At 41.3% G+C, this 24,637-nt stretch overlaps 1 protein-coding gene across 1 annotated transcript in view; it reads right to left on the reverse strand.

Annotated features, from left to right (window-relative positions):
• Positions 1-24,637, reverse strand: part of LOC124798152 (junctophilin-1) — an 889,016-nt gene that overhangs the window by 251,208 nt on the left and 613,171 nt on the right. The window contains exon 6 of the mRNA XM_047261432.1: positions 14,006-14,124. Within this exon, the coding sequence (XP_047117388.1) occupies positions 14,006-14,124 (119 nt within the window). The remainder of the gene's footprint in view (positions 1-14,005; positions 14,125-24,637) is intronic.

A 24,637-nucleotide genomic window follows, 5' to 3' on the forward strand; every position in this document is an offset into this window, starting at 1 on the left:
TCGGACATACAGATACTAAAATTAAAAAAAATATTTTCAATCATAATATTTAATTAAGCCCCCATGCACGTGGCGACCGCTGCTTCGGATCGTCCCTTGGATTCTTCTGATTGTGAAAATTGTAGACTGTAGTATTGTTGTAGTAATTTGTAGTTTAGTAATTGTAGGTTATATTGCATGTGTAGATTTGGTAATTGGCATTCTTCTAATGATATTTTTTTCTCAGAATTTAAATTGTTGTCTTGTCAACGGGTTTGACAATTTAGTGCAATTATTTCAATTGTTCGATTGATCGTGTATGAGGGAGTCATTGCATTTGAATGGTATTGTTGAGATAAAGAGTCACGGTGTGTAATTTTCGTACAGTGACGAATTTTTTTTTGTATGTTTTGCAAATGATTACGCGATCGATGAAAAAGGCAAAAATGATGAATAGTGAGGACGAAATTGTTGACATGGCGAACTCGCCAACAGAGGAAAACAGTATGATGGATAATGAAGTGGAAAACAATGTAATAAGTCGGGAAGACAGTCCGGAACCATTTCAAAATTTTTCTCAATCGGAAAATTCACAGAATCTGAGATTAACGACAGAAGATTCTGAAATAGTATCGAACACAGATAGCCTTACAGCTGTGACGAAGGAAGTTAGTTTTGCGGGAGATGTTAGGGGCGAAAAGAATTCTGAACAATTTAATATGGAGCAGTTGATGAGTGTAATATTAAATTTTCAATCTGAATTAAAAACTGAGATGGGAACAATTAAAACTGAGATGGGAACAATTAAAACACAGATGGGAACAATTAAAACACAGATGGGAACTTTACGGGCTGAATTAAAAACTGATATGGGAACAATGGAAACTCGGTTAGGATATGAATTTAAAACAGAGATGGGAACTTTGGAAACACGGATAGATTCACGAATAGGGACATGTTTCAAAAATATGAAAGATGAATTAAAGAAAGAAATCAGGGAAGAAGTACAACCGATTCTGAATTCTCACAATAATAGATTAATTGCAGTAGAAATCAGACAAAGGGAACAGGATAGAGAACAGGAAGAAAGAGATCGCGTGATAGTACAGAATTTTTCAGAGTTAAATTTACAACGTGCAAAGGATAAGGAAGAAATATTTGAAAGAATCGAGGAATCCGTACCAAATGACAGAATAAATAATCTAACACGACAATATGAACAGTTAACTACCAAATGTGACAATACTGAAACCCGAGTCGCGACACTTACGGAAGACGTAAATAAACAGAAAGAACAATTAGGTGACTTATCGGAAAGAGTTGAGGAAATTTCAGATAAATTGACAAATCTTAGTTTACATGGGGACAGAGATTCAGATGATACAGCTCCATTGCCATTTGCAGAAACCGAAGAATACCAGAACATAAATAAGCATGTTGAAAATCAGGAAAAATTTAATGAACGCGTGAAAAGGGAATTTGAGGCATTACGAAAGCAAGTCAAGCAGATCGAAGGCGAAATTGTAGGAAAAGATAGCAGAAGAAATTTAGAATCACAGGTAGCAGAGGGGTTTGAAGAAAATAATTTGTTTCATTTACGGGATGCAACAAGAGAGCGCCAGGCGCGCGAACTTTACAATAATCGACATTCGGACTGGGACAGACGCGGTAGGTCTTTGTCGCCACGAGGCGAAAACTTTGACTATAAACACTTTTTGACTGTCCGGAAATTTAAGATCTTCCGCAATTCTAAGAATGACATACATCCATGTGCATGGTTAGATCAATTTATGTACGCACTTCCACCAAATTGGCCATTAAGTCACAAACTGGAATTTATGTGTGGATATTTAGAAAACGAACCGGCGACGCGGATGCGCGCAATCATTAGAGATTGTAATAACCTAAATGATTTTTATCATGCATTTCTATCGGCATATTGGTCCGAAAACACGCAAGACAGAGTCAAACACAGTCTTATTATGCAGCGTAATTTCAAACAGTCTGAGTTCCGCACGCCAGCAGAATATTTTGAACACATGATTCGAAAGAATCAGTTCCTTTCCAACCCTTACAGCCCGACTGAATTAATTCGCATTTGTTTAACTAAGTTGCCACAATCCATAAGACAAATTGCTTTAGCTGGAAGATGTAAGGACGACATCGAGACTTTTAAGACTTTGTTGCAAGAACTTGAGTATGACAACGACGACGGGACTTCTTGTAACTCTTTCAGTAACAGTATTTACAATAGACTTTCAGAGAAAAGAGATAGTGATCGTAACGGGCGTTATATGGGTAATTTTGAGAATGACAGACGTAACAGACACGACAATAGATACCAGCCCTATGACAATAACAGACGTTCTAACAGAAATTACACAGACAACTATAACAACGGTAATTCGTATCGGAATGATCAATCATACGGAAACAGTAATCGGTATTATCAAGACAGAAATTATTTAAACAGTAATAGAAATTCTTACTACAGAAACAATCAGGGTAGTAGATACAACAATAATTTCAGAAGTGACAGTCGAAATTACACAAGGAGTAGTTATGCAGACAGACAGGAAAACAGAAATTTTAATAACAGACACAGCCAAGAATTTGCATCCAACAGACAGGAGGGACCTAATTGGCATCCTCCACGTGACAGAACTTCAGAGAGACAAGTGCAAATCGTAGAAATCGATCCGTGAAATGACGCGAATACTCAAAGACGTGACGCAAACAATCGACAATGACTTGCAGCTTCGGCTTCTGGCAGCAATATAGACGGTTCAGAAAGTAATGACACTACGACTTTACACTACGTACGCCTGGAAGACATGAGAGACATTTTGTTAGATGAAAAGGAAAATAATGTAGACGCATTTTTACATCCTGTTATTGAAGTATGTGTGGGTAAGAATAAGTTCACTGCAGTTTTAGATTCTGGGAGCCCATTGAATGTCATTAGTGAATCAGTTTTTCGTATATGTGAAAGAACTATTGCCTGTCCTGTGTTACCTATTTCTAAAACTACAATTCGAGGTGCTATTTCTGGAAAAAGTGTGGAAGTCAAACAACAGACCAACTTAAATTTCATTTGTCAAGGATACGAATTTTCTGCTAATTTTATTATTGTTCCATTACTCAGTACACAAATTATATTAGGTATGGAGTTTCTTAACGCACATAAGGCAATTTTGAACTTTAAAGAAGGAAGTGTAAATTTGACTGTTGCTGGAATGCCGAAATGTTTAAAATTTTTCGAGTGTTTAACAAGATCTGAGTCAGATACAAAATGTTTAAGGTTTCTTACTTCTGATGTTTTCGTTGAGCATTATAACGACAATGTGTTTATTCATGATAATGACAACAGATACAGAGACGCGATGGATGATATAATTAATAGCGAAGAATTAATTAACGAAAAGGTTAAGAAAGCTGAAGTGCCAGATGACGTTGCAAGAGAAGAGCTGCACCACATTTTGACTTCACATGCTACAGTGTTTAGTCATCACACAGGAACTATACAAGGCTTACAATATTTATTTAAAGTAAAAGAACATACACCATTTCGCGGAAAAACGTACGCTATTCCTTTGGCTTACAGAGACAAGGTTAAGAATGAACTTCAGTACATGTTAGATCAGGGCATTATTGAGCCTGCAGTCAGTTCTTATACTAGCCCATTACACGTTGTTCTTAAAAAGGATGGGTCAATTCGTTTGGTTCTGGATTCCAGACAGATAAATAACATCTTCATTCCTGAAACTGACCGGCCACAAAATTTAGATGAACTTCTTCAACATTTCCATGGAATTAAAGTCTTATCCACGATTGATATGCGCGCAAGTTTTTGGCAAATAGAACTCCACCCTGACTGTAGAAAATACACCGCCTTTTTAGCCTTTGGTAACTGTTACCAATTTCGGAAATTACCGTTTGGACTTACTGTATCTTCAGCAGCATTCATTCGTAGCTTAAATGAAATTTTACCTGTTTATCTTCGTGACAACATTACTTCTTATGTTGATGACATTCTTATTGCTAAACGTTCTTGGAGTGAGCACAACAAAATTTTGGATTCATTGTTACGTATTTTTGCAAGAGTTGGCATCACAGTGAACTTAGAAAAATCAGAATTTGGTCGTTCTCAGGTGAAATTTCTCGGTCACATTATTTCTACAGAAGGTATTCTTCCTGATCCAGAAAAATTAGACGCTATTCGTAACTACGCTGTTCCTACCATAAAACGTGATGTTCGTAGTTTTCTTGGTCTCTGTAATTTTCTTCGACGCTTTGTTAGTTTGGACGATTTGGCCACACCTCGTTTTTGCGATCTATCTGGAAAGTTCTTTTTAAACGAAAATCGGTCGACAGCTTTGTTTGGTTAGTTTGTATTCCTGATGAGTGGGTCAATAAATTGATTTGGTATACGCATTTCAGTTATGCACACTTTGGTCCCAGAAAATGCTTTCACAAATTACGAGAAAATTGTTACTTCAGTAATATGGAAAAACGTATTCGATCTGTTCTTGCCAAATGCAAATTATGTCAAATGGCTAAGCCTCCAACGATTTCTCACAGAGCACCGTTGTTTCCCATCATTCCAGCGAAATTAAAGGAGATGGCTGCAGTCGATTTGTTTGGTCCAGTGGTTCGTTCTACACTCCTGGAAATGGAAAAAAGAACACATTGACACCGGTGTGTCAGACCCACCATACTTGCTCCGGACACTGCGAGAGGGCTGTACAAGCAATGATCACACGCACGGCACAGCGGACACACCAGGAACCGCGGTGTTGGCCGTCGAATGGCGCTAGCTGCGCAGCATTTGTGCACCGCCGCCGTCAGTGTCAGCCAGTTTGCCGTGGCATACGGAGCTCCATCGCAGTCTTTAACACTGATAGCATGCCGCGACAGCGTGGACGTGAACCGTATGTGCAGTTGACGGACTTTGAGCGAGGGCGTATAGTGGGCATGCGGGAGATCGGGTGGACGTACCGCCGAATTGCTCAACACGTGGGGCGTGAGGTCTCCACAGTACATCGATGTTGTCGCCAGTGGTCGGCGGAAGGTGCACGTGCCCGTCGACCTGGGACCGGACCGCAGCGACGCACGGATGCACGCCAAGACCGTAGGATCCTACGCAGTGCCGTAGGGGACTGCACCGCCACTTCCCAGCAAATTAGGGACACTGTTGCTCCTGGGGTATCGGCGAGGACCATTCGCAACCGTCTCCATGAAGCTGGGCTACGGTCCCGCACACCGTTAGGCCGTCTTCCGCTCATGCCCCAACATCGTGCAGCCTGCCTCCAGTGGTGTCACGACAGGCGTGAATGGAGGGATGAATGGAGACGTGTCGTCTTCAGCGATGAGAGTCGCTTCTGCCTTGGTGCCAATGATGGTCGTATGCGTGTTTGGCGCCGTGCAGGTGAGCGCCACAATCAGGACTGCATACGACCAAGGCACACAGGGCCAACACCCGGCATCATGGTGTGGGGAGCGATCTCCTACACTGGCCGTACACCACTGGTGATCGTCGAGGGGACACTGAATAGTGCACGGTACATTCAAACCGTCATCGAACCCATCGTTCTACCATTCCTAGACCGGCAAGGGAACTTGCTGTTCCAACAGGACAATGCACATCCGCATGTATCCCGTGCCACCCAACGTGCTCTAGAAGGTGTAAGTCAACTACTCTGGCCAGCAAGATCTCCGGATCTGTCCCCCATTGAGCATGTTTGGGACTGGATGAAGCGTCATCTCACGCGGTCTGCACGTCCAGCACGAACGCTGGTCCAACTGAGGCGCCAGGTGGAAATGGCATGGCAAGCCGTTCCACAGGACTACATCCAGCATCTCTACGGTCGTCTCCATGGGAGAATAGCAGCCTGCATTGCTGCGAAAGGTGGATATACACTGTACTAGTGCCGACATTGTGCATGCTCTGTTGCCTGTGTCTATGTGCCTGTGGTTCTGTCAGTGTGATCATGTGATGTATCTGACCCCAGGAATGTGTCAATAAAGTTTCCCCTTCCTGGGACAATGAATTCACGGTGTTCTTATTTCAATTTCCAGGAGTGTACTAATGGTTTTGCGTACATTTTCGTAGCAGTGGAGTTGACGTCAAAATATGTGTGTTTTACACCTTTACGCAAAGCAACAGCTCGTTCAGTATCTAACGCTTTCATCAAACATTTTCTTAAAGAAGTTGGTCATGTTGACAAGGTTATATCAGATAATGGATCACAGTTTCGTTCTAAAATTTGGCTTCGTACTCTACAGCGTCGTAAAATTAAACCAATCTTCATTTCACTTTTTCACCCTCAATCTAACGCTTCAGAGAGATGATGAAGGAAATCAATAAATTGTGCCGTCTTTATTGTCATCAGAATCACAGAACTTGGGATCAGTATCTTCATATTTTTCAAAACATTCTGAATGAACTTCCTAATGACTCAACTTCTTTACCGCCTCTATTGATATTAAAAAATAAAGTACCAACAAATCGCATTTCTGAAATAGTTCCCTTTCCGCCTTCACGGAAACTGCGGCATTCTGAAGTTGTCAACCTGGCTCTACGAAATATTGCGTCTGCGGCTGCAAGAAGAGAGAAATCAGCTAGACGTCCTGGTCGTTCAAAAATCTTGTCAGTTGGTCAGAAGGTATTAATTAAGTCCCACCGTTTGTCTCATAAAGGAAAAGGCTTGTGTCGCAAATTTTTTCTGCTTTATAACGGTCCATATAGGGTTCGCAAAATTATTCATGATAACACTGTCGAAGTAGAAACTCTTAAATCACGACACTCTAAAGGAATACATCATATATCTAATGTAAAAAATTTTTGTGGAATGACATACTTGTGAGAAACTAACAGCTAGATGTAAACATGCTGAGAGTACAAGGATACCGCGCTGTGTTTTGGCGGCGGCATATACTCAAAGCAACAGTCAAGTCTGCGCGCCGCACAAGGCAGTCGTTGACCGCAAACAATTGCTTCCTACGTCACGCGCCTACAGCTGATCGAGCGCTCAGTGCGAATGCACTGACAGCCGTAAACAAATACTCAGTCTAATTTCTCCGACTAAATTCAGTATAAAGCTATAGTGACTTGATGAATTCTGTTATTAACATTCAGAATTTTCAGGATACGGTTCTATAAAATATTTAAGAACTTCAGGTAAATTGTGTGCGTGTCCGACGTTAAGACGACTTGCTATCGAGAAATTTTCAGGAAGAATGTAATTTCCAAGAAGAAACTAATTAACTAAAAAAGGTAACTATTAATTGAGTTCATTTTCAGGTAACATATTTCCACATAGGTACGTACTTTAGACGTAATTTGCTGCTCGCGATTACGTGATTCATACTTTGTGCTAATTTCATGTTCTATGAATTTACTTGTGAAGCGACGTGCTTGTGTACATTCACTGATTTTGACAATTATTGATTAATGAACAGGATTGTTATTTGTATATATTATGCATCGCTTGGCTGCACTGCTTTTTCACTGATGTCATTTTTTTTAATTATGTGCCTGCTGTGCTTATTTATTTAAATTGTAATGGTAACCTGATTAATTGTGCTGATGTGTTTAGGTATGTAAGTTATACTTTGTGATTTATCTGCTTGCGCCTCCATGTTTACTTGCTAAGATGACATATGAACATTTATTTGCTTATGCTGATATGATGCTAATGACCTGTTTATTATGCTAATGACATGTTTACTGCTATGCGTATGTATTGCATATTTATACATTTCTGTTTGTTGCCATAACTACTCTTTAATTTGGTGTATAGAAATGCTGATATACTGTGTATAAACATAGAGTTTTGGTCTCACTATTGTATTAATTATAGATTGTTCGCTTGGCAGAGCCTCGTTGTAGGAATTGTGCTGCATCCACTTGTTGACATTCTGTTCTCTACTGGTATATTTAATCGCTATTGCAAGTTTTGCTTACGCTCAGTGCCTTATAGTTTTAAGATAAGAAAATTAACTGCTATAATTCGACGAACGACATTAGTACAAGAAAGTCATAGAAGTCACATGAGCTGAGGTTTTATGGAAGCTGTATAAATTTATGCTAATAGGAAGGAAGCTAACGACATGACAGACAAAAACTAGGTTTAGACCATTGACAATTATTACACTGCATTTTTCGTGAGCAATTGAAATAGGAAGTGACACTTGATACAAGAAATACTCCACATGTTTGCTTCTGTTTGCCATGATTCTTGAAGTGGTGTACACACTGTGAAATATTATGATCATTCACACTCCGTAATCGTACTTAATTACTGAGAGTTATTCGAACTAAGTCTGTTAGAGGTCATGTATGCATTTCTTTGTTTATAATTTATAATGAGTAGAAAATTTGGGTCAGATGGATTACACAGAGGTTTTGTGTGGACACTGTGTCTTCGGATTGTATGGGATGCTGAATTGAAGTTGCATTAGGATTTTATCTGTACTTGTTCGAGGAGACTGACTAGAGGAAAGAGTTGTTATGGAAGTGAAATGATATTGGTGCTGAGGTTTATATGTAGCGACGTATTATTGAGGTATAGAGATTATATGAAGTTGATGATTATTGGAGTTTTTGTGGACAAGAGGTAAGGTAAATGATATTGATGATAAGAGTTATATGTATCGACGTATTGAAGAAGTATTAGTGACGTATTGAGATTATGTGATGCTGATGATTATTGGAGTTTTGGTGTATAAGAGGTAAAGTAAGTGAGGAGCATATTCTTTTTTTGTTGGTCTTATGGAACAAGGAGGATGAAGATACCAGACTAGAACACTAAAATAGAAGGAAGATAGTCTATACACACACTTTGTTAAATCACTAAGCAGTATATACTTTTTTTTTGGAGAGAGGAAGTAATTGCATATCTTGGCTCACTGACAGTTGTTCAACAACAGTACATTTTGATCTGGCTTGGCAAACATTGGTCTTGACATGATGACTATGACGTTGACTTAACTATTATTGACTGTTATACATTGCTGCCACTACTACTTGATACACATGATGAACATTAAATTTAGACAGAATTTCATTTACACAATTAACACTATTCAGTTACACAGTAGTACTTAATGTGGATGAGAGATGAGTGAGTGTGTTCTGTGTGTTTTCCTTTACTAATCCTACCCACATATCTCCTGAATATTATTTTATTTGTTTGTAGTGGCTTGCACTGACACTCATAAATATTATAGGTTTACTGGTATTTGTGGATTGTAATAGTTAATAGGACAATTATCTGATATCATTTGTGTGTTTGTTATGATTTGTATGTTACTGTAAAAGCATTTGTATGTGCATTCAAACTATTGTTCATGCCTGAACTGTCTGATTAGTGAAGATAAATATTCTGAACTGTTACCTGCACTTTTCAACATGATGTGTGACATTTAGTCATGTTTAATTTCTGCTGATGAACTGTGTGATCAGTGATTGTAAAAAAAAAAAAAAAAAAAAAAAAAAAAAAAAATATGGACTGTTACCTGTACCTTTTCTACATGATTGGTACCACTAGGACATGTTTAATTTCTGCTCATAAACTCTGATGAACAGTGTGATCAGTGCTAGTGAATTTTGTGAAACTGCTTCGGCTGAGAGATGTGACTTTTTGATGTCTGCACCTGCTCTCAATATTGCTGGGTGCCACTGATGGACTGCTTCTACTGAAAAGATGTCCCCTGTTGCTGTGTGTACCTCTGCAACTTTACTGGGTGCCACAGATGGAACTGCTTCTACTGAAATAATGTCACTTGTTGCTGTCTGCACCTGCTCAACATTGCTGGGTGCAACTGATGAACTGTTTCTTCTGAAATGATGGTCACTTGTTGGTGTCTGCACCTGCTTAACATTGCTGGTTGCATCTAATGAACTGTTTCTACTGAAATGAAGTCACTTGTTGCTGTCTGCACCTACTCAACATTGCTGGGTGCCTCTGATGGACTGCTTCTACTGAAATGATGTCACTTGTTGGTGTCTGCACCTACTCAACATTGCTGGGTACCTCTGATGGACTGGTTCTACTGAACTAATGTGACTTGTTGCTGGGTGTACCTGCTAAACTTTACTGGGTGCCACTGATGGACTGCTTCTACGGAAAACATGTAACCTGTTAGTATCTTTTTTTTTTGTATAAACTAATCATTGAAAGCATTTTATGTGAACATTTGTATAAACTGATTTTTTGTATATTGTGTAAACTATTATGTAAAGCCACATGTATGAAGAGAAGTTGTATTGCTTACTGTATTTCATATATTAGGTTAGTAAAAGGTCAGTGCAAACCCAAAATTTTTAACTAATTATGTGATATTTAGGTATTAATATTATCTTTTATTTTTGTCTGTATTTTTGTGGACGAATTTGGTGGTATTTTCACCACCAACGCTGGCAAAAATACCATCAAATTCTGGCCTGTGGAGGAGGGGCATATGAAAGGTGGCTACACTGTGCCACTGCGCCAGAGGTTGCGCCAAAGAGTACTATTAAGCCGCCTCCACAGTGCTTGTTGAGAGTTCGTAGCAGTCAGTGCTTGTTATGAGCTCGTAGAGGTCAGTGCTTGTTGAGAGTTCGTAGCAGTCAGTGCTTGTTGAGAGCTCGTTGTAGTCAGTCGTACCGAGATGTGCTAGTGGGCACTGCTTGTCGTAAGTCGGAGTGAGATGTGGTAGTAAAGAGTGTTGTTCCATGTTTTATGCAGTTATTTGATGGGAGAGATAGCAGATGTTATTGTAATGAGTGCATTTCGTCAATATATATGAAGGTAAAAACTACAATGTTCTTTTATTAATTGTGTGTCTGAAATAATGCGTCACTACAGGTTCAGTCAACAAAGCATCTGGCTTGTGTTCTTGTATTAGAGTGAATTCTGGTTTTCTTGCGTAATTATAGTTTTTCTAAATTTCTTTTGTCACGTCAGCATAGTTGGTATTTAAAAATTCTTGTCTTGTTGGAAAAGAACCGTGCCAGATGTGGACGTTGAGTCACACTCCCACATACAGAACAGTTACATTTGTGCTTGGATTTTGTAGGTTTTATAGTTGCTGGGGACTTAATTAATTAACTGTGTTTACGAAAATTTTCTTACATTGTTCTTTGCAGTCAGATAGCGTAATAATACTAGTCAGGGCCAACCGATTACGAGACACTGCGTAATCGGACATACAGATACTAAAATTAAAAAAAATATTTTCAATCATAATATTTAATTAAGCCCCCATGCAACCTGCGACCGTAGCGGTCTTGCGGTTCCAGACTGCAGCGCCTTTAACCGCACGGCCACTTCGGCCGGCATTCTTCCATCGAAGCGACATAGATGAGGCTGAGACAAGTAATCTGATATAAGAGCCAAAAATGGATGACAAATGTTGATCACGTGAAGTCACCAGATGACGTACCTCGCCGCAAGTGCAGTGGTTGGAAGTGTCGATCCTATCCTCGCCGATGGGGAACAGTGCTACATGTCGCTCCGGTAGGATACTCTGCTTTCGTTCTTGCAGTAGCGCTCACGGTAGCGGTAACACAGGACTACGATGAATCGGTTAACACTTACGAAAATAGAGTAGTGTGATGGAGTGATTGGTAGCACTGCCCCCTACCAGCGAGAGCAGGATCGACAAGACCAATCGATGCACGTGCGGCGAGGTACGTCATCTGGTGACGTCACTTGTTCAACTTTTGCCATATACTTTTAAGGTATTTCCCGACATTTGCGGTCCCATGCGCCTCATATTAAATTACGTGTCCCAGCGTCATCCTCAGCGCTTCGCGGTTATTTAAACGTTTATAAGAATCACCCTGTATATTATGAAAAGTAATAATCCTGTAATACTTCCGTGGGACAAGTCTGAAGTTCCTTCAATACTCTGTTCTGTTTCTTAGAAACTCTTCAACCCAATCACATAGCTGGTCTGACATTCCGTATGCTCGTATTTTATTCATTAGCCCGCAGTGCGGAAACGTATCGAACGCCTTCCAGAAGTCAAGGAACACGGCATCTACCTGCACGCCGGTATGCACTGCTTTCTGGATCTGTGAGCTAGGTTTCACACGATCGTTGCTTATGGAACCGATGTTGATTTCTACAGAGGACATTTTGGAGCTCCAGAAATGGCAATAATACGCGAATATGAAATAACAGTAGGACGTCAGAGATACAGTCTTATAGTTTTGTGCGTCTATTCGACGACCCTTCTAGAAAACGGGCAAGCGGAATTTTTCCAATCACTAGGAACGCTTCGGTCCTTCAGCGACCTGCGGTACAATGCCGCAAGACTATGACCACGGTCTTTCGCGTACTCTACGTACACTACTGGCCATAAAAATTGATACACCAAGAAGAAATGCAGATGATAAACAGGTATTCATTGGACAAATATATTATACTAGAACTGACATGTGATTACATTTGCAAGCAATTTGGGTGCCTAGATCCGGAGAAATCAGTACCCAGAACAACCAACTCTGGCCGTAATAACGGCCTTGATGCGCCTGGGTATTGAGTGAAACAGAGCTTGAATGGCGTGTACAGGTACAGCTGCCCATGCAGCTTCAACACGATACCACAGTTCATCAAGAGTAGTGACTGGCATATTGTGACGAGCCAGTTGCTCGGCCACCATTGACCAGACTTTTTCAATTGGTGAGAGATCTGGAGAATGCGCTGGCCAGGGCAGCAATCGAACATTTTCTGTATCCAGAGAAGCCCGTACAGGACCTGCAACACGCGGTCGTGCATTATTTTGCTGAAATGTACGGTTTCGCAGGGATCGAATGAAGGGGAGAGCCACGGGTCGTAACACATCTCAAATGTAACGTCCACTGTTCAAAGTGCCGTCAATGCGAACAAGAGGTGACCAAGATGTGTAACCAATGGCACCCCATACCATCACGCCGGGTGATGCGCCAGTATGGTGATGACGAATACACGCTTCCAATGTGCGTTCACCGCAATGTCGCCAAACACGGATGTGACCATCACGATGCTGTAAACAGAACCTGGATTCATCCGAAAAAATGACGTTTTGCCATTCGTGCACCGAGGCTTGTCGTTGAGTACACCATCCAAGGCGCTCCTGTCTGTGATGCAGCGTCAGGGGTAACCGCAACCATGGTCTCCGAGCTGAGAGTCCATGCTGCTGCAAACGTCGTCGAACTGTCCATGCAGATGGTTGTTGTCTTGCAAACGTCCCCATCTGTTCACTCAGGGATCGAGACGTGGCTGCGCGATCCGTTGCAGCCATGCGGATAAGATGCCTGTCATCTCGACTGCTAGTGATACGAGGCCGTTGGGATCCAGCACGGCGTTCCGTATTACCCTCCTGAACCCACCGATTCCATACTCTGCTAACAGTCATTGGATCTCGACCAACGGGAGCAGCAATGTTGCGATACGATAAACCGCAATCGCGATAGGCTACAATCCGACTTTTATCAAAGTCGGAAACGTGATGGTACGCATTTCTCCTCCTTACACGAGGCATCACAACAGCGTTTCACGAGGCAACGCCGGTCAACTGCGGTTTGTGTATGAGAAATAGGTTGGAGATTTTCCTCATGTGAGCGCGTTGTAGGTGTCGCCACCAGCGCCAACCTTGTGAGAATGCTCTGAAAAGCTAATCATTTGCATACCACAGAATCTTCTTCCTGTCGGTCAAATTTCGCGTCTGTAGCACGTCATCTTCGTGGTGTAGCAATTTTAACGGCCAGTAGTGTAGATCATACTGATATGTCAGCTCTAGTGGTCTTTCGTCTACAGAGGAAAATCACAAACAGCTGAAAGTGATGGATAATCGAATGTTCCTTATTCATTTGAAGTGCTCATCACCACCCGCACGAACTGTTATACCAGCACACACTGTCATAATGTTTGCCAGCGACTGTGCAGTTTTACGACTATGGTTAGTGAAGACAGGAGGAGGGTACGGTGACCTGAATATGGGCAATGTGAGGGAGCGGTGTGGTGAGTCAGATCTGCGGCCCTCGCCGCACACTTACCGGGCTGCTGGAAGTCCGGCGCGAACTGGCGCGCCGTCTCGCGGGCGATGTCCGAGTCCTCGCGCGCGTGCTCCGCCGCCATGTCCGCCAGCTCGGCCTTGCCGCGCGCCGTCGCCGTCCTGCGCACAAAACACGGCCACACTCACCACCCACTCACATCGCTGCAAGCTGTGGGAAGCTATACACACACTCCTGCGTCCACCGTCAACAACAATTCGCATCTACTGTAGCCCCCGTCCCAAAGATTATGGCCCTCTCTCAAAGTCGTCCCCTCCATAACCCTACGGTCAAACTTGCACGCCTCTCTGTTCACATGCAGCACTCAGAAATGCACATTATCTACCTGAAATGACTTACGCCAGTGAGACTTCAAATTTGAAAACCACTGACAAACTCCGCGGCACGCAGGGTATAATGATTTGATGCTTTCTGGGAATTACCAGGGGAGACAGGAAAACAAAAGAGACCAGAGCGCGAGACGTAATTATTAATGAAACGAAAGTGAAATGTTAAAGGGTGGGGCATGTAATTTACCGAAAGGAATACGGAACTTCTTATGTCAAATAGCTGATGGTAAGTATACCTAATTATAACCTGACATACGAGAAAATTATTAACAATTTGTAGCACATGACATTAAGGTAGCGTGTCTATTACAAAAACAGAACTAGGATTGATTAAGAATAATGAGAAACTAGAAAATCATATTACATTTGTTTATCTACTGTAACTTAATCTGTATGTGCTCGTGATTTTTCTTTTCTGCGATTAGGCCATCTGAGGACTACGTTCCAATTTCAGTTCTTCATTCTTTGTCGTTTCCTTTTCTTCCGGTATGCTTTCATGTGTTCATTAAGTTTCTTCTCTCCGTCTGCATACCATTTTGAACCAGTCTTTTTAGCTATCCTTCCTTGGAATCCTTCTCTTTTCAAAACTTTTCTCCGAAAGTCTTCTCTGTTGTTTATATTTTCTGTTTCTTCAGTAAGTTTTCGGTTCCAAATTCTTACTATTTTCTCTAACACACTATTAAAAAGAACTGGGAATAGGCCGTCACCTTCTCGTACAACCGATTTTATTTTGAAAGGCTGTGAAATTTCTCCCATAAATTTTACTTTATACACTGTATCTGGGAGCGTTTCACGGATTAGGTTTTCCAGTTTAGACATTATGTCAAATTCTCGAATTATTTATCTATATTATTTCTGTCAAAAGAATCAAAAGCGTTTTTTTAATCACAAACATAACTACAATGTCCTTAAAATTAAGTAATCTGCGGCGAATTACTGACTTGAGATTAAATATTTACTTTTGTTTTTTAAAGTTTCTTTCCTTTTAAGCAGATGGGAAGTGAACAATTCACGATCCGTAGGTATCAGAGGTCCTAACGTAACCCTTATGCACCCATGCTTGGCTAGATGAGATATCTGAAGTACTGTTGGAAACGTGGCACAAAGAAATAGTAATACTTTTATTTCATTGTAGCATCTTAAGCCGTCTTTTTGTGTGCGTTCTAGTTGAGTGATTATGAGGCATTATCAGAATGGAGACAGGACAGCCAGCTAGTGTACAAGATTCCGTAACAACTAAATTAAATGACAATGTTTTGACTGATAATTCACAAGTTAAAAGTATTTTTAACTATCACTTTCTAAACGTAACAACAAATATACACTTAAATGGTTCAGTTGAAGAAGCAAGAGAATAAATTAAAATTACTTGAAATAAATACAATTACAAAAGTTCTAAAAAACGAAAGCTCTTGTGGGACTCATGAAACTTCAAACAGAATTATGAAAAACTGTTCCACTTCATAAGTAATGTCCTTAGTGATATATGTAATGCATCGCACGCATAGGGATTTTTTCCAGACAGGTTAAAAAATGCAGTTAATAAACCACTTCATAAGAAAGGTGACAAGACAGAGTTATACAATTATCATCCTAGTTCCTTACTGATATCTTTACCAAAATATTCTAAAAAGAAATGAACTCAAGGGTAGTCGCACACTTAGTGAAAACAATTTACTTAGCATACCACAGTTTGGATTCCAGAAAGGATGCTCAGCTGACAACACTATTTATGCATTCATTCACAAAACGCGTAAGCCTCAAACAATAATATATCACTGCTTGGTATCTTTCTGATCTTTCCAAGGCATTAGCTTGTGTAGATTATGATACTCTGTTAGAAAAACTCAAGTTCTATGGAACTGATGGTTTTACGTACACCTGATTTTAATGATACTTGACAAACAAAATATAAAAGGTTATGCTGAATAATTCAGTGTTGGAAAGATAGAAAAGGGTTAAAAAAAAATCACAAAGGGAATCCCACAGGGTTCAATTTTGAGACCACTACTATTCCTTATATATGTGAATGACCTTTCACTTAACATTCAACAAGCATAATTGCTACTCTTTGCAGACAATTCTACTATTACGATAAATAACATTAGTGACAAAGCAACAGAAGAGTAAGTAAATTATATTTTCGAAGGAGTTATAAGTGATTCTCAGGAAATGGAATTTTCCCTCACTTTTGGAAAAAAAACACTCTGCGTTCAGTTCTGTATAACAAATAGAGCCATACCAGCAAAAGATGTAGTACATGAGTGGGAATCAGTAAGTAAGGTTGAATGCTCCAAGTTTTTGGGTGTACATGTTGATGAAAAATGGAACTGGAAGAAGCATATTACTGAGTTTCTCAAACAATGAAATTTAGCCACTTTTGCTCTTCGTATAATTGCTAATCTTGCAAAGTATTGACTGCACAAAGACGAGCAGTAAGAATAGTATCTTGTGTTCACCAACGGACGTCATGTAGGTACCTCTTCAAGGAGCTAGGCATTTTAACTACGCCGTCAAATTACATATGTTCGGTAACGAAATTTGTCATAAATAATCCATAACAATTTGACAAGGACAGTGATGTACATACCTACATACTAGAGGGGAAAATGATCTTTATTAGCCACTGTTAAAGTTGTCAGTGGCTCGGAGAGGAGTTCAATATGCAGGAATAAAATTTTTTTGTCATATGTCCGATATAACATAAAATGTCTGACAAGTAGCGAAACAAGTTTTAAATTTAATTTAAAGTCATTTCTCCTGGACGGCCCCTATTCCATTGAAGAATTTCTGCTAAAAAACCACTTGATTTTAAGATTAGTTGCACGAGTAGTAATAAAACGATAATATGCTCATTAATGTTAATACTAATGATGTACACGTGTCCCGTAAAGTTACACTTTCCACATAATTTCGATAAAAGAATTGTTCAAATTATCTATAGAACGCGTAACTAACTAATTAACTAGAGCTTGATAGAAACTGTTATGTCTGACGGGTGATCTCGTTTTTACAAACTATTTGGAAGTTGTGTGGACTAATATTGAAACAAAATGATATTAAATGGAACAGTTTTATTTAAAAAATCATGAACAAATTTTAGTGATATTTTACAAGAGACATTGTTTCTACGTCTCATCTTTATGAACAGTCGAGAAGATGGAATGGAACTTTCGGTCAGTATATACCGCTCACACGAACCTATTAACTTCGGTGAATACGGCAAGTATCTTCATTAATTTAGCTAAGTAAGTGCAATGTCTTCTAGTTTTGCTCGCCTTCGGAATTTTTAATCGTATTCTGAGTTAGTAAACACTCTTGCAGAAAGAGTTTAACTTTTTAAAATTCGTATCAGAAACACCAGTTCGAGTTAAACAAGATAATGCCAAAACTCCACACTTGCTGGTTCTTCGCTTAAGAAAATCTGTAATGCCAGTGGCCACCGCTAGCGACATGAAACGCTGGGTGTTGGTAAACCCTTGAATTGTAACTGACAAAGGATATGTGTTGTCCTGCTCGCCTCCTACCAGACATGCGCGTAATTTCACGTATAGTTGTAAAAGTACCGAAGGTTACCGTAGACTATCATAAGTAAGCGTAGATTACAATAGTTTTCACGGTAGTCTTTGGCAGTAAAGATAAAACCTGAACGTGAAGTGTGTTGCGTAAGTCTTGGGCGTTACCTCATTTCGATCACTTTGTTTACGTGTGCAATCAGTTTTTTACAAGATTCCGCTAGATACCTGAAGTACTGAAACGTATAGAATCTGAGTGAGGACACGCAATGGGCCGTGTAATCTGCGGAACATTAATAGGTGACCACCGTTCTTCAGCATGCGTCATCGTTTGGAAATGTGGGAATTGTACAATACGAGGACACTCGAAAACAAGACAGAAACCACGTGTAAGTACTGCGTAACCCATATCATAACGCAGTGGCTACTTTTCTACGAGACCACCTTCATAAGTGTAGACTCTGTCACATTCTAATGAAACATGTGACCCAAGAAGCTTTACAGTGATAAGGAATAATTTCGAGGAGCACAAATAATGAAACGTCGATGTCTACTATGTCTGCGACCTTACCTGATGAGCAGTCTAGTCTCTAGAAAGGCGCATCATCGGTTTCATCAGCCACTTCTGCAACGACTTCTGACGGAGACTTGAACGAAGTCGCCACTGGAGCTGTTTACACTTCAGGATGAGGAACGTTCAGCTCATTACAAAGTAACAACAATAATTACATAGATTTTTCTTACTGACAAGGGAACCTCCCCATCGCACCCCCCTCAGATTTAGTTATAAGTTGGCACAGTGGATAGGCCTTGAAAAACTGAACACGGATCAGTCGAGAAAACAGGAAGAAGTTGATGGAACTATGAAAAAAATAAGTAAAATATGCAAACTGAGTAGTCCATGCCAAAGATATGCAACATCAAGGAGATTGTGAGCTCACGAGCGCCGTGGTCTCGTGGTTAGCGTGAGCAGCTGTGGAATGAGAGGTCCTTGGTTCAAGTCTTCCCTCGAGTGAAAAGTTTACTGTCTTTATTTTCGCAAAACTTATGATCTGTACGTTCGTTCATTGACGTCTCTGTTCACTGTAATAAGTTTAGTGTCTGTGTTTTGCGACCGCACCGCAAAACCGTGCGATTAGTAGACGAAAGGACGTGCCTCTCCAATGGGAACCGAAAACATTTGATCGCAAGGTCATAGGTCAACCGATTCCTCCACAGGAAAACACGTCTGATATATTCTATACGACACATGACAGGAATATGTTGTCGACCCACCTAACTTGTAAACTTGGCGAATGGGCAAAAAGATTCTTCTACCTTGCCCGATTTAGGTTTTCTTATGGATGTGATAATCACTCCCAAAAAAGTGATGAAATCACAACAGTTTGTCTCATAAACTGCAACAAATGAATGCAACAGTTTCACAGTCGCACAGTTTTCCCTGTGCTCTGTCAAAACATATGTTTTTAACGTTTTGAAATTTTTCCGTGTGTACACCGTCAAATCCTGCATATGTCCGAGCAAATCTGAACATGTCCTGGAACTTTGGAGAGCGACCTCTCGTTCCACAGCTGCTCACGCTAACCGCAAGACCACAGCGCCACTAACCTGCTGCTCTCCTTAATGTTGCATATCTTGAGCATGGACTACTCACTTTGTATATTTTGTTTATTTTTTCATAGTTCCACACAACTTCTTCCTGTTTTCTCGATTGATCTGTGTTCAGTTTGTCAAGGCCTATCCACTGTGCCAACTTATAGCTAAATCTGAGGGGGGTGCGATGGGGAGGTTTCCTTGTGAGCATATAAGCTGTACTTGAATCGAAAGTAATTGCCCCGGTTACATAAAAGCGAAGAACTTGCCCAATCGACTCATTTTCATTACTTATAAAATACAATTTACTTTCTGTAAGAATAGGAAATACACAATGAAATAACACTGAACAATGTGCGGCTCTAATTGTTACCAAACAAAGAGAAATCGTCGGCTCCCACTTTCTCTCTCACACACACATCCCTTTATGTTTCTTTCCCTACCAATGCTAGTAATACTACCATTAATCCTACCATTCACTACGTCATTTATGTGCTGTATCATAACTATCGAACCGTAGTTTCGGCAGAGTGCTACTTTACATTCACATAATCAGTGTGCCCCCCCTTCCTCCCCCCCCCCCCCCCCCCACACACACACAAGAACAATCAGGTATCGCAGTTGCAATTGTGTGATTGTGGTTTGACGCGCAAATGCATTGACATTTGTGGTTTTAATAATTATTCCACGAACTCACAAATTGCCACTGACTCTACATTTACCGTCATGTGACCCAATGCGTTTCAGATATTGAGGATAATTTAGCGCATTTGTTTCTCCTCATTAAGTACAAATGTCCGTCTGTGCATGGACGGATTGTTGCGCTGTAAAGTGCAGAAACATCGATATATTTTCGACGAAAACTAGTCAGTGGGAAATTTACGGAAACGTGAATAATTTATCTGGTTAGGTTCAAAACGTAATGGCAAGATCAATTTGTCATTTCACTGAAATCATTAATGAGGTATTTGCCGTCATTCAACGTTACTATTACCGGGTAAGGTAAAATGAAGTCAGCCGACAAAATCTGATATGCAGAGTTTTGCTTCACTGCAATAAAGGTGTATATGCGTACTGTGGGTGTGCGCAGTATGTTTCTGATTTGCAGTGATTTCGTAGGAAGTTCGCGGTACTGGACTGAGTAGACCATCGGGCTTATTTATCTCTCTTTTTTGTCTTTCGTAACGTTCTAAGGAGATACAGTTGAGGCTAAGGCGCCAGACCATATTTCATGAAGTTTACAGTTTGTGTTTCTTCGCTCCACAGAAGGACTTGGTACTTTTACGGAAATCGTAGCGACACTTTTGTGTAACGATTTTATAAAACATTCTATAGTTTGAGTACCCTATGCTTTTCAAACTAAACTGAGTGAGGTCCACAAAACAGTGTTGAAGCGCCTAAAATTTAACACCGTTTCCTATACGGCGGGTAAAAGTGCTTACGAGTACCTAAATGTACAGGTGAGGCCCGGATTTGGCCATACACGTCCAGGCCAACATTCGGTATGTTTTACAATTAAATACTAAAGTACACTCACGACAGGTGTGATAAATAATATAAAATTTCTGCGTGTCAGAAGCATAAATTAGATTCAGTTCGATTTAGGGAAAGCCAATTCCTTTCACACACTAACAGACTAAACAATAACATAACACGTAAAATAATGGAGAGCACGTATGAAAGAAAGTGTACATGACCCGCCATGTTCTTAACTTCCGGCCGGCCGTAGTAGCCGTGCGATTCTAGGCGTTGTAGTCTGGAGCCGAGAGACCGCTCCGGTCGCAGGTTCGAATCCTGCCTCGGGCATGGATGTGTGTGATGTCCTTAGGTTAGTTAGGTTTAAGTAGTTCTAAGTTCTAGGCGACTGATGACCTCAGGAGTTAAGTCCCATAGTGCTTAGTGCCGTTTGAACCATTTTTCTAGTTAAATTCTGCATAGGACGTGATTACAGATAACTTCGTGCTCTGCAAATCGGCGATCTTACCGTGCGAAGACAATCGTTCTGACATCAGAGAGGAGGACGCACAGAGCAGCACGCAGACTTACAGCAGAAGCGTATGAGCTCAAGCAAGCCATGCACATTGCCAACTAGGAAGACCATGCACGTGCCGGCGGGATCTTAAATAGAAGAGCTGAATGTATTCACTTACAGATGACCAGAAGACACTGTGCCGAAATATCGTGCCAGCAAGATATAACATCCAGCAGTTCTCCCGAAATTTAGTGGAACAGCCTGTACGTCGGGAATGTCTTAAATTTCACGTAAGTGGTATTGCACGTAATTCAAAGGGACGTTACAGTCTTTAACACTTCAATGAATAATATCTCCTGAATTAGATAAAAAATGTAAACCATGGCCAAGTACTTGGGAGCGCTTACAAAAGAAAGTGGTGAGATGATACCAGAGAAAGGCACATCCGTAACTGGCCACAGTAGTGCTTCATTATCGGAGCTTTTGAAAGTGGAGTAAACGTAAGCACAACTCACAGCTTGTTCCCACCGGCAGATTGCTGCCTGCAAGGTATGAAAAGTATGTGATCGAGGGATATGTACTCAACATTTCACCAGTACCTCTAGCCGTTACTGCCGGTGGATGAATACTGATCATGTCCTCGCTTTCTTGTTCAAGCAGTTCCTCTTTTGAACTCACGAAGTTAAGTGAGTCACGTTCCAGATATCTCTAGCTCAGAAAGATCCGAGAAGACATCGGGAACAGAACCCGGTTCTTTCCGCTCCGATGGCAGTGACACTAATCATTCGGCTACGTGGGCAGTCTTTGAAACAGGATTAAAGTCGAAAAATAACTACGACTGATGCACAGTCGAGTGTCCTTTCAGCTGAGCAGTGCTTCAATCAAAAAAGTCGAAACAGGAAGGCACCTCAGCTGGACATCCAGCTGGTTCCTGAAATATCTTCCTATTCTCTAAACTGAGAAATAAGACTTCTCAGCAAATGAGAAAGCGATCGTCTTCATAAAGAAATATTTTGCAGTTTAACAAGACCTAGCCTACAGATCGAACAAACAAATGTTAACAACGAGATATCTGAAAGGAGATGCTGTCCCATAGTACTAGGTTGGTGCATGAGTTTGTGGCGTTTTTTTGTTTTATATGTTGGAATTCCGGTCGCTATGGGTGTGTTTATCGATTATCACTTTTTATTGTAGTTCGCCGCGCAGGATTGGCCGAGCGGTCTAAGGCGCTGCAGACATGGACTGTGCGGCTGGTCCCGGCGGAGGTTCGAGTCCTCCCTCGAGCATGGGTGTGCGTGTTTGTCCTTATGATAGTTTAGGTTAACTAGTGTGTAAGCTTAGGGACTGATGACCTTAGTAGTTAAGTCCCATAAGATTTCGCACACATTTGAACATTTTTATGTGTAGTTCACTGTTGCTATTTAAATTTACATAGTGGTCAATATTGTGACTTGGCAAGACAGCCAAGCCACTAGGAGGTAGCCGAAAGGCACGCGTTTAAGCTCACGCAGGATGGCGTGAGGTCTGGAACAGGACAAGGTCTTTATAGTAGCAAGAAGAATAGTACGTAGCTTCTGGAATACTTTAATCCATAATTGGTGAACATCGGTCTGACGGTACATGCATCACAAGATAAATAGCAATTGATAATGGCGCCTTGCTATGTCGTAGCAAATGACGTAGCTGAAGGCTATGCTAAATATCGTCTCGGCAAATGAGAGCGTAATTTGTCAGTGAACCATCGCTAGCAAAGTCGGCTGTACAACTGGGGCGAGTGCTAGGACGTCTCTCTAGACCTGCCGTGTGGCGGCGCTCGGTCTGCAATCACTGATAGTGGCGACACGCGGGTCCGACGTATATTACCGGACCGCGGTCGATTTAAAGCCTACCACCTAGCAAGTGTGGTGTCTGGCGGTGACACCACAGTCAAAAATGGTTCAAATGGCTCTAAACACTATGGGACTTAACATCTGAGATCATCAGTCCCCTGGACTTAGAACTACACTACTGGCCATTAAAATTGCTACACCACGAAGTGGACGTGCTACAGACGCGAAATTTAACCGATAGGAAGAAAATGCTGCGATCAGCAAATGATTAGCTTTTCAGAGCATTCACACTATGTTGGTGCCGGTGGCGACACCTACAACGTGTTGACATGAGGAAAGTTTCCAATCGATTTCTCATACACAAACAGTAGTTAACCGACGTTGCCTGGTGAAACGTTGTTGTGATGCCTCGTGTAAGGAGGAGAAATGCGTACCATCACGCTTCCGACTTTGATAAAGGTCGGAGTGTAGCCTATCGCGACATTGCTGCTCGTGTTCGTCGAGATCCAATGACTGTTAACAAAATATGGAATCGGTGGGTTCATGAGGGTAATACGGAACGCCGTGCTGGATCCCAACGGCCTCGTATCAGTAGCGGTCGAGATGACAGGCATCTTATCCGCATGGCTGTAACGGATCGTGCAGCCACGTCTCGATCCCTGAGTCAGCAGATGGGGAAGTTTGCAAGACAACAACCATCTGCACGAACAGTTCGACGACGTTTGCAGCAGCATGGACTATCAGCTCGGAGACAATGGCTGCGGTTACCCTTGACGCTGCATCACAGACAGGAGCGCCTGCGATGGTGTACACAACGACGAACCTGGGTGCACGAATGGCAAAACGTTATTTTTTCGGATGAATCCAGGTTGTGTTTACAGCATCATGATGGTCGCATCCGTGTTTGGCGACATCGCGGTGAACGCACATTGGAAGCGTGTATTCGTCATCGCCATACTGGCGTATCACCCGGCGTGATGGTATGGGGTGCCATTGGTTACACGTCTCGGTCACGTCTTGTTCGCATTGATGGCACTTTGAACAGTGGACGTTACATTTGAGATGTGTTACGACCCGTTGCTCTCCCCTTCATTCGATCCCTGCGAAATCCTACATTTCTGCAGGATAATGCACGACCGCATGTTGCAGGTCCTGTACGGGCCTTTCTGGATACAGAAAATGTTCGATTGCTGCCCTGACCAGCACATTCGCCAGATCTCTCACCAATTGAAAAAGTCTGGTCAATGGTGGCCGAGCAACTAGCTCGTCACAATACGCCAGTCACTACTCTTGATGAACTGTGGTATCGTGTTGAAGCTGCATGGGCAGCTGTACCTGTACACGCCATCCAAGCTCTGTTTGACTCCATGCCCAGG

Source organism: Schistocerca piceifrons, chromosome 5 (genome assembly GCF_021461385.2).
Source record: "Schistocerca piceifrons isolate TAMUIC-IGC-003096 chromosome 5, iqSchPice1.1, whole genome shotgun sequence".
Classification (NCBI taxonomy): domain Eukaryota; kingdom Metazoa; phylum Arthropoda; class Insecta; order Orthoptera; family Acrididae; genus Schistocerca; species Schistocerca piceifrons.